Source organism: Tachysurus fulvidraco, chromosome 23, assembly GCF_022655615.1.
Source record: "Tachysurus fulvidraco isolate hzauxx_2018 chromosome 23, HZAU_PFXX_2.0, whole genome shotgun sequence".
In the NCBI taxonomy this organism is placed as follows: domain Eukaryota; kingdom Metazoa; phylum Chordata; class Actinopteri; order Siluriformes; family Bagridae; genus Tachysurus; species Tachysurus fulvidraco.
In genome coordinates this window covers 19760668-19772709 of record NC_062540.1, presented here as the reverse complement: position 1 = coordinate 19772709, position 12042 = coordinate 19760668, and the positions used below count along the sequence as shown (strand labels likewise).

The 12042-nt window shown below is 40.2% G+C and overlaps 1 protein-coding gene across 2 annotated transcripts in view; it reads left to right on the top strand.

The window, feature by feature from the left end:
- The window catches only part of LOC113640011 (cadherin-4-like), a 194803-nt gene that overhangs the window by 143538 nt on the left and 39223 nt on the right, over window positions 1-12042 (top strand). For both annotated transcript variants that reach the window (XM_047807156.1, XM_047807158.1), the window contains one exon: window positions 9941-10096. In XM_047807156.1, the coding sequence (XP_047663112.1) occupies window positions 9941-10096 (156 nt within the window). The remainder of the gene's footprint in view (window positions 1-9940; window positions 10097-12042) is intronic.

Below are 12042 nucleotides of genomic sequence, written 5' to 3'. Positions count from 1 at the left end.
AGCGCCAGTGAATGTTGTGTTTATGTGTGTCTGTGTGTGATCGGTTAAAATGGGTGTTGTGTTTTCATGCATTATTGCCATTTTTCACTTTTCACGTCCTTTCTGGGAACGAAGATAATCTTTACTTTTCATCCGTCACGTTTTGAATTCTTTGGTGTCAGATCCACCTGTACATGCTATGTACTACCCATGCTCTTTTACTGTGAGCAAGTGTCCGTTTTCTTTTTCTCTTTGATCTTTCCATCCTGTTCTTTCTTTCTTTCTTTCTTTCTTTCTTTCTTTGATCTTCCCATCCTGTTCTTTCTTTCTTTCTTTCTTTCTTTCTTTCTTTCTTTCTTTCTTTCTTTCTTTGATCTTTCCATCCTGTTCTTTCATTCTTTCTTTCTTTCTTTCTTTTTTCTTTGATATTTCCATTCTTTCTTTCTTTCTTTCTTTATTTTTTTTCTTTCTTTCTTTATTTATTTATTTATTATTAGCGCATTAGCGTACACAGAACTAAAGAAGCAAACTCTAGCTTCTGTAAAGAGAAAGAAAGAAAGAAAGAAAACAGGAAAGAAAGACAGAGGAGAGAAAAATAATACAGTCAGAGAGAGAGAGAGAGAGAGAGACAGAGAGAGAGAGAGAGAGAGAGAGAGAGAGAGAGAGAGAGAGAGAAGAAAAATACATTATTAGTATTTATACAGTAAAAAAAGGTGAATAAAAAAATTAAGAATGAATGAAAGAACCTTAGATAAGTAAAGTTTATAAAATAATTTAAACATTGAAGCAAAAAGAGAGAAAGAGCACACTGTTGCTAGCTAACCAGGCTAAATGTAGCATGAAACCGTTGTTGTCTTAAAAGTGGAGGTTTAGCTCAAACATATTCAGCGTCACTTCACACACCTAGCATCTACTGCTAACAAAAAACAACCATTTTATAGCATTGAGCTAATCTGCAGTCTGATGGTTATTTAATGACTAGCACTTAACATGTCTTACGTGCCTCGTATCCTCGCTAATGTTAGCCAGTAAGAAGGGAACTGACGGATGATGCGTTTCGTGATGGAGAGATAAAAGCAGTGCTATAACGGTGCCTCACACCATCTGGAGAAACAGGAAGGGTGATGTCACTTCCATGTAGCGACTGTCTTCATCGTCGTCTTCGGTGTTAACAGTGAAGTTCTGCGGCGGAAATCATACAGAATGTTGCGACTCTGGATGATGAGGACGCAGCAGAGCAGCTGTCGCTTTCAGAACTCAGATAATAATAAGTGTGAAGCGACCTCGCTGCCGTGTGCAGACGGCTGACACATGGGTTAGAAGATCCACAGACTCGTGGTCCTCACCATCTGGAGTGGAATTTCCATACAGTTCTAGATGGAGATTACAGGCTGGCAAACTGTTAATGAACACAGCTTTCTACAGAAGCTGAAAGAACTGAGGAGGACAATAAGGAAAAGTCAAGAATTTAAACATTGAGCTGCATTGGAAAGAAAATCAAGAAATGGAAAGAAATGAATAGATAGATAGATAGATAGATAGATAGATAGATAGATAGATAGATAGATAGATAGATAGATAGATAGATAGATGTAATTTTTAATATCTATATAGTGGAAAGAAAGAAAGAAAGAAAGAAAGAAAGAAAGAAAGAAAGAACTCTAGTTGTGAATACATTTATTATAAATACAATATAAAACAGTAAAAGTAACAATAAAATAAAATCAAGAGTGATGATCATTCTGTTGCTAGGCAACCAGGCTAAATGTAGCATGAAACTGTTGTTGTTTTTGTTAGTAAAAGTGAAATTTTAGCACAGAGCTATTCAGCATCACCTCACACACCTAGCATAAATTGCTAACAAACTCCCCCAGCTAACAGCATTGAGCTAATCTGCAGTCTGATGTGTTTCTTGCTGAATGTGTGAGATACAGGTTAGCGACAGGTTAAGAAGCATTATAGCGACAGGTTGGCAGTAAGTTAGCATCAAGTTAGCTTCAGGATGGCATCAGGTTAGTCAGGATAGCGTCAGGTTAGCTTCAGGTTAGCGCCAGGTTAGCATCAGGATAGTGTCGGGTTAGCAACAGCTTAGCTTTTCAGTTCCTTTGACAGTGTTCTGAAAGCATATTCATTGGACCATTTTGCCCTAAACTATACACAATGTTGTACATTGTTTAACTCTGACATTTTATCTGGCAGTGACTGAGCTCTGTGTGTGTGTGTGTGTGTGTGTGTGTGTGTGTGTGTGTGTGTGTGTGTGTGTGTGTGTGTGTGTGTCTAAAATCTACCAGTGCTGTGTGATACAATCAAATCATGGCCTTTACACAACATCAGTAACGAAGACATTTAGCTTCAATCCAGTGACAAATAAGTCATTTACACACACCCACACCCCCCCCCCCACACACACACACACATATGCATCCTCTTGCTCTTCATCTTTTCTCTAATAAGGAGCAAGAGATGAGGTGAGAGCCTTTTCCTTCTAATGTTCTTCAAACTGAATCAATTATCATTCATTACCCTGAGGAGAGCACACACTCGTCTCGCCTGTTTATTTCTCTCTCTCTCTCTCTCTCTCTCTCTCTCCCCTCCTCTCTCTCTCTCTCTCTCTCTCTCTCTCTCTCTGGGGTGTGTGGTGTGTGTGTTGTATGTGTGTGTGTGTGTGATCAGCTAAAGGTGCCAATCACACACAAAACCGCATTATAGTGGAATAACATGGAAGTTTAACAGATTTTCTTCTTTATGCTAATTTCAGGCTAAAGTTTGAAACAGCTAAAAAACAACAACAAAAAAACAAACAAACAGATTTTTATACATTTAAATTTAATATAACCAAATATTTCATGTTTGACCCATATATTATCCCTGCAACACGGTATTATTTATTTAAATAATTTCCTTTAACTCATATAACACCGGATATATGGGTCAAACATCTACATCTATGGGTCAACAATCTAGCTCATTTATCCTGAATTAGTTGCTAGTAGAGTTACCCTTTACCCCTCATGTCCTCTATAAAGCCTCACCCAATAAAGCAAGGTGATGTGGACTAGCACTTCCTGTTGTGCTTTATGTATTTTACTTCAAAACAAATGCCACTATGTAGCAAGCAGGCTAAACACCATCTTGTTGCAGTTCATTTCTTATCTAATTAGCTACCTAGTATACCTAGCATGTATTCTTGCTGTTATTATTTTTTTATACCTACGTAGCCTAAATGCTGTTTAATACTCAGATAAAGATAATAAATACTAAACACACAGGCAGACAGTTAGCATTTCTTACTGTAGCTAATAATATCTAGCTAGTTACTTGCAAAGAACCATAAGGTAGTAAGCAATGTAGCTAACTGCTTATTAAAGGAAGCTAAACATGCTATATTTTTATTTTGGTGAAGAAATGATGGAAAGTGTGAACGCTAAAGACGGGTCAGTTAGGTTAGCTGTTTATGTAGGTGAGTTAAACAGTGCTGAACACAATCTATGTCAGGGCTCTCAAGTTTTGAAGACAGGCAAGCGTGACATCTCCAACCACCCCAGCAACCCCCCTCAAGAGAGAAAGAGAGAGAGAGGGAGAGAGGGAGAGAGGGATTAGGACTGCTGTTGTTTATTGTAAGTGTTTGTTGCCTTTTTGGACTCCTTTATCATTTGTAATGTATCTCCCATTTAAAAATTTCGGCACAAGCCCAGACATTTTTCATGATTGCTTCGTTTAACCGACCATCGAAACTTTCATTAGCGAAGGTATTATTTTTTTTTTTCATTGTTTGTTGCGTTAAAACTTACTCAGATAGTGCTATTTTCTGATTGGCTATTGTGTAGCCTCTTTTCCGATTGGCTGATATGTGTCAGGCTCGACTAAGCGGTGCGGACAGATACATTTTGGGCGCTGCGGCCGATTAAATATATGACAAATAGTCAAAAGGTTTTTCTGGGTGAGAAATACGATGTATGGCAGGAGAGCGTGACAAAAGTCCGAAATGAGTGACTGTCACTCTCAATGTGTGACACTTGACAGCCCTGCTATGTAGCTAGCAACTTGTCCAGCAATGCTAAACACGCTAGGTATGTTGTCACTGTGTTTTGTTGCGTTTTGTTTGTTTTTTTGTTTGTTTGTTTGTTTGTTTGGGCCACAGGACATGTAGCCATAGCATACATTTAGCATATATACAGTAGAAATACACAGAGAGTAGCTTTATGTGGCTAAGTATTTAAAGTATTTTTGTCATTTCAACTATATATACAGTAGCTGTTGCAGTACACAGTGAAATGAGACAACGTTTCTCCAGGACCAGGGTGCTACATAAAACAGAAACAGAGCTAAGGACTTAGTAAGTAGCCCTAGCCACATAAAGTGTATCTGTGACCTGGTGCAGGACAAAAGACAGAAAGACAAAAAAATACGATGTGAAAGACAGCATGTGCAAAGAGCAAGAACAGTCTGCAAAACAGCAAGTTTTATATGTTGGTGCTGTAGACATGGATGTATAATGGAAGTGTCTATATTCGGTGTAAGTCATTGCAGTCCATACAGTTGATTGTACGTGTGTTTGTGTGTATTGTGTTCGGTACAGTTCAGTTCAGTTACTAAGGAGTCTGATGGCTTGTGGGAAGAATCTGTTACACCGTCTGGTCGTGAGGGCCCGAACGCTTCGGTAACTTTTTCCAGACGGCAGGAGGGTGAAGAGTGTGTGAAGGGTGTGTGGGGTCATCCACAATGCTGTTAGCTTTGCGGATGCAGCTTGTGGTGTAAATGTCCATGATAGAGGGAAGAGATACTCCAATGATCTTTTCAGCTGTCCTCACTATCCGCTGCAGGGTCTTGCGTTCCGAGACGGTGCAGTTCCCAAACCAGACAGTGATGCAGCTGCTCAGAATGCTCTCAATTGTCCCTCTGTAAAACGTAGTCAGGATGGGGGGAGGGAGATGGGCTTTTCTCAAGAAGAGGAGACGGTGATGGAGCTGGTGTTGAGTGACCAGGTGAAATTCTCCGCTAGGTGAACATCCGATTTCTTTCTTTCTTTCTTTCTTTCTTTCTTTCTTTCTTTCTTTCTTTCTTTCTTTCTTTCTTTCTTTCTTTCTTTCTTTCTTGTCATTTATTTCCTCGAGTTACCTTGTTAACAAAATCCCGTTTTTTTTAAAGCTCTGGCAAAATCTAAACCTTAAAAAATATTCACATATTTTTTTCCACTATCATTTGAGACGTGATTTAAAAAAAACAAACAAACAAAAAAAAAAAAGAATATATTTATATTATAGTCTTTAATCTGAATTTATTTTAGAGCTTTATTTATTTATTTATTTATTTATTTATTTATTTATTTATTTATTTATTTATTCTTAATCTCTTGACAAACATAAATACAGCGAAAATCCCCAGACCACACACACACAAAAGTGGGTGGAAATTTTTGAGGAAAGAGCAGAACATGTATCGTGTCCTGAGTCATAAACTATATGGTATTTAAAAGAGGGGGGATTTATGCTGGGCTTTGCACACGGACAGATTAAATTAATTTAGATTTTCTGCTTCTTTTCCACTCCCATTAAAACTCAGAGAGAGAGAGAGAGAGATGAAGGAAGAGGAATTAAAATTTTTAATAATAATAGTTCTGAATTCTGCCTCTGAGCTGTTTGGGTCGTGTTTATTAAATTAGTGCTTGAAGATTCAGGCAAACAGGGCAGGAAAGGTGAATATATTTTTATTTTTATTTCTTTATTTTTTTACACACATAATCATAGCAATGATCTAACAAATGATATTCACATGTGAAGAGCACATACCTGTGGAGAAATTCATGTATTTTGAACAGAAATTAAAATGTATTTTAAAAAAAATAAAAAATGATATTAATGCAATCTAAATTTAAATATTGGATATTAAAACATAAAATGTGTGTTTTTTGGTTTAAATTTTTAACCATTTATTTTAACCAATTTTTAATATTTATTTATAAAATATAATTTTTTATTTCGATTGCAATTTATTTGTCATTGATTTATTATTATTATTATTATTATTATTATTATTATTATTATTATTATTATTATTATTGTTGTTGTTGTTGTTGTTGTTGTTATTATTATTGATAATAATAATAACAACAACAATAATAATAATAATAATAATAATAATAATAATAATAATAATAATAATACTGTATTATTATTTTTTACTCTATTATAATTATACAGGTGAAATATTATTATAAATGTAATTTTATATTATTCTGATTTATTGTCTTTCCTTCTTTTCAGTCCTCTTTTTATTAATCAGCACAGTTTAAGAAATCTCCTGCTACATGACCTGAAAGCAGTCGGAGTTTTTAATGTACTCATTTTTTCGCTCAGAACACAAGTGACCTGGCTTTTTGGCCCAGTGTGAACACCGTAGGCTGAGTGGATTTAGAGCTGCAGCAGTTTAACGTTCGACTGTGAGGTTTTCCATCCGGCTCTTTAATATTCAATACATATTGTGAAAGAGTGAATAAAATGACAGGATGTCAGAGCTAAAACCTGCACACTGGGGAGACACTAAATGTCCTGCTCATGTGTTTAGGTGCAGGTGGACACTGGGACAGTGTCTCCATACAGAGGTACAGTGAAGAGCTCCATTAGAGCCTGATCTCTAATAGTGTGAGAGTGTCGGGCTCAGGTGGAGACGGTGTGGGCTCCAAATGGTAAAAGGCCCTAAATGAGAGCAAATTACACAGCAGCACTAAACTAACATCACACACACACACACACACACACACACACGCCTCTCTCTCACACACACACACACACACACACACACACACACACACACACACACACACACACACACACGCCTCTCTCTCACACACACAAAGAAACTCACACCACTTTCTCTCTCACACACACACACACGATCTCTCTCTCTCTCTCTCTCTCTCTCTCTCTCTCACTTTCACACACAAGCACACACACACACACACACACGCCTCTCTCTCACACAAACACACACTTTCTCTCTCTCTCTCTCTCTCTCACACACACACACACACACACACACACACACACAGACAGACACACACAAAAACACAATCACACACACACAAACACACACACACATACACACACACTCTCTCTCACTGTCTCTCTTTCTCCGTGTCTTGCTCTTATGGCTCTTTTTCTTTGTCTCTCCCTCAGTTACTCTCTTTTAGTCTCTCCCTCTGCTTCTCTCTATTGCTGTCTTTTTTCTATCTCCCATTGTCTGTCTCTCTCTGCCTTTTAGTCTCACCTGCTGTTCTTACTTTCACTCTTACTCTTAGTCTCTCTGTTTCTCTCTCTGGCTCTCCCCCTCATGGTCTTTTTATGTCTTTATCTCTGTCTCTTAGTCTTTCCCCCTCTCTCTCTCTCTCTCTCTCTCTCTCTCTCTCTCTCTCTCTCTCTCTCCTGCTCTTGTGGTCTTTTTTCTCTTTCTTCTCCTCTCTCTCTCTCTCTCTCTCTCTCTCTCTCTCTCTCTCTCTCTCTCTCTCTCAGTCGCTTAGTCTCACCATCAGTTTCTCACTGTTAGTCCCCCCCTCTATGACTAGCTAAGTGTTAGCTAGTTAAAAATTCTCTCCTTTCCGTTTTATTGAAATTTTCAGCGTGGAAATAAAAAGCATTTCTTGTATGTTGGTTATATAATATCTTACAATAAAGCGAGAGGTCCTTATTTTCTATCCCTGATCATTTTCGATTTAAATATAAAGTGAACAACACGCAGCTTGCACGATTTCTGTCATCTGTATGACGAAACAAGAACGTCAGGAAATGGAACATGTCTTTAACCCATCCCAGCATGCACCACAAACAAATACGGTGTGGTGTTTATTTTTAGTACAGAATTAAAACCCACTGCTTTCTTATATACATTTTATACCGAATTTTAAATTGCAAACACAAGTACAATTTTGTGTTAATACTGTAAACACTTCATACTACATTTCATACTTATCCTTTATTAAATATTACAGTAGAGCCAGTGGCTGTATCCCAAATCACATATTGACCTAGTAAATAGTGTGCTGCACATTAAGTGAGACTTTTTGGCTGCATCCCAAACATATATTTGCTTATTAAATAGAGCTATAAATAAGTGTGAGATTTTATGTGGAGCAAATGCAGTAACGTAAAAAAAAAAAGCAGCTATGTGCAACGCTTTGTCACAAAGCGTGTGTCTGTGTGTGTGGGTGTGTGTGTGTAGCTACACCGTAACCATGATATTGTAATATATTCTACCAACATATTCACACTCTACCGTGTTAGTGCCACTTTATCCTGAGCTGAAACCCACCGTCTGTTTCCTCGGTTACTCCGTTTAAATCCAGCCGTCATCATTTGTCTAATTACAGCAGTAATGCGGAGCTCTTAACGTCTGCACGAGCGTTTTGTCTAAGTAACACACACACACACACACACATACACACACATACACGCTCTGCAATGTGAGCATCCGCTATAGGGAACTCTGACTGTCAGGAACTCCAAACAGAAGAAAAATGACGCTGCTTATTTCCTCCAGATGGAGATATTGAATTTCTCATGTGATGTAGTCCCAATTCTGGAGAACATAACACTGTGTGTGTGTGTGTGTGTGTGTGCGTGTGTGTGTGTGTGTGTGTGTGTGTGTGTGTGTGTGTGTGCAGTGCTAATGACATCTGTAGCCGGGAGAGAGAAGCAGAATGATGGATGGCAGGAGGTGTGTGTGATTGCTGTGCTGATTGTGTTCTGTCTCAGATCTTAATGGACTCTTGCGGGCCTCGGGAGGAGCGCGGACGTATAAAACGATCACACAATCCCGCAAATCCATACCAAACTCTTACATTCCGACTCCTATAGGAGTTACACAGCTTACACACACACACACACACACACACACACACACACACACACACACACATATCCTAGTAGTTGTCTCTTAATAATTGACTGTGTCTTATCATCTCTTGTGCATCATCATGCTCTGGAGATATCAGAAATATTACCAGAGTGAAGCCTTGTTTCATTTTCCAGGACATTGGGTTACGTTTTGGTTTTAAATCAAATTGCTAATATCGGGATGTTTTTTTTGGAAGGAGTCTCCAGTATCGGTGCTTTCTACAGAGTTTCATGTTGACAAGCTGTAGGTTTCGTAGCTTAGTATTTTACATTACATTAAGTCTCACTGAAGTTTAAGTAAAGGGGGGTTAGGGGTTAGAACGTTTGCCTCACACCTCCAGGGTTGGAGGTTCGATTCCCGCCTCCGCCTTGTGTGTGTGGAGTTTGCATGTTCTTCCCGTGCCTCGGGGGTTTCCTCCGGGTACTCTGGTTTCCTCCCCCGGTCCAAAGACATGCATGGTAGGTTGATTGGCATCTCTGGAAAATTGTCCGTAGTGTGTGAGTGTGTGAGTGAATGAGAGTGTGTGTGTGCCCTGTGATGGGTTGGCACTCCGTCCAGGGTGTATCCTGTCTCGATGCCCGATGACGCCTGAGATAGGCACAGGCTCCCCGTGACCCGAGAAGTTCGGATAAGCGGTAGAAAATGAATGGATGAATGAATGAATGAATGAATGAAATCCAAGTTTTAGTAAATCACCCAAAACCATGCGGCATAATATGTAATGGCCTGATGGGAATTATTCCAAATGGTATAATAAGTAAATAAATAAAAACAAGTCACCAATACCCACAATGCAGCATGGTGGTGGTAGCATCATGCTATAGAGCTGCTTTTTATCACGAATGGATACAAATAAAAGTCGGATTCATTTCAAAAACTTGCTTGTACGCTGATGATGAAACAGGAATTTGTATTTTTATAGCATTTATATTGTTATATCATGTTTAATGTTCTGTCATGTTTTATTTTTCTTACAATTGCATAAATGCCCGACGACTAAATAGCTGGCAATCGGAATTAAGTATTTTAATAAGAAGTCCACATGACAGATGTCTTTCCGTGTCTTTTACAGATCCGTTCAGATAAAGATCGCTCCATTAACATCAGATACAGCATCACGGGCATGGGAGCGGATCAGCCTCCTAACGAAGTGTTCAACATCGATCCAGAGAAAGGCAAGATGTACGTCACCAAGCCTCTGGACAGAGAGGAGCGCTCTTCATATCACGTAAGCTCTTCCTATCAAGCAGAAGCTCATCAAGCGAAAAATCTGCTAGTTTTATGTTAATATTGTAACTCTTAATTACATCTTTTAGTGAGAAATCCTGGCGTGAAGCTAAAACTCCGACTGGAAATCGTCACCTCTCGCACTGACGCTCACATGTTTACCATCTGTCGTGCACATTGTTTAGATTTTTCCCTGACAGAAGTCGTGGGTTGAAAGTCAGGATTTATTCCTCATTAGTTATTTTGACACTCGTTAAATCGTCTCTCGCTGTTCATTAACTGAGCGCTAACGTAGCATCTGAAGGTAGTGTAGTTAGCGAGGATGTGCGAGCGTGTCGAAGCTCAGGTAACAAACAGTGTTCTGTCATGTTCCTGGCTCCACATGGAGGGCCTTTGATGCTTGATGTGTGCATTTCTGTGGTGAAGATGTCACTGTTTTGTTATCCGTCCTCAGAAAATGATCCTGGCTCTGAGCTAAGTGCGTAATTAGCATCGTCACGCTCGCAAACCGCTGCAAACATGGAGCAGGAGGAGGTGAACACGGCGCACGCTAATTAACATACGAAGCTGCGTCCAGAATGGAACGACATCGATATAATGAGGGCTATCTAAACAGCTTCCCGTTCTCTCAGATAGATTAGCAGACGCTGGAAAACGGAACCAAAATACGAATGAAAAGTAAATTTGAAAAACAATAATGGAAGTGTGGGCTTTGGTAAATGTCAGCTATCGCAAGTGTGAATCAAATTTATGCTATAAACTGATTTGGGGAGGCGTGGTCTCTGTACCTCAGTCTCACTGAAGGAGGTGTGGTCTCTGTACCTCTCAGTCTCACTGAAGGAGGCGTGGTCTCTGTACCTCAGTCTCACTGAAGGAGGTGTGGTCTCTGTACCTCTCAGTCTCACTGAAGGAGGCGTGGTCTCTGTACCTCTTAGTCTCACTGAAGGAGGTGTGGTCTCTGTACCTCTCAGTCTCACTGAAGGAGGCGTGGTCTCTGTACCTCTTAGTCTCACTGAAAGAGGCGTGGTCTCTGTAATGCTTAGTCTCACTGAAGGAGGTGTGGTCTCTGTACCTCTTAGTCTCACTGAAAGAGGCGTGGTCTCTGTAATGCTTAGTCTCACTGAAGGAGGTGTGGTCTCTGTACCTCTTAGTCTCACTGAAGGAGGCGTGGTCTCTGTACCTCTCAGTCTCACTGAAGGAGGTGTGGTCTCTGTAATGCTTAGTCTCACTGAAGGAGGTGTGGTCTCTGTACCTCTTTGTCTCACTGAAGGAGGTGTGGTCTCTGTACCTCAGTCTCACTGAAGGAGGCGTGGTCTCTGTACCTCAGTCTCACTGAAGGAGGCGTGGTCTCTGTACCTCAGTCTCACTGAAGGAGGCGTGGTCTCTGTACCTCTCAGTCTCACTGAAAGAGGTGTGGTCTCTGTACCTTTCAGTCTCACTGAAGGAGGCGTGGTCTCTGTAATGCTCAGTCTCACTGAAAGAGGCGTGGTCTCTGTACCTCTTAGTCTCACTGAAGGAGGTGTGGTCTCTGTACCTCTCAGTCTCACTGAAGGAGGCGTGGTCTCTGTACCTCTTAGTCTCACTGAAAGAGGCGTGGTCTCTGTAATGCTTAGTCTCACTGAAGGAGGTGTGGTCTCTGTACCTCTTAGTCTCACTGAAGGAGGCGTGGTCTCTGTACCTCTCAGTCTCACTGAAGGAGGTGTGGTCTCTGTAATGCTTAGTCTCACTGAAGGAGGTGTGGTCTCTGTACCTCTTTGTCTCACTGAAGGAGGTGTGGTCTCTGTACCTCAGTCTCACTGAAGGAGGCGTGGTCTCTGTACCTCAGTCTCACTGAAGGAGGCGTGGTCTCTGTACCTCAGTCTCACTGAAGGAGGCGTGGTCTCTGTACCTCTCAGTCTCACTGAAAGAGGTGTGGTCTCTGTACCTTTCAGTCTCACTGAAGGAGGC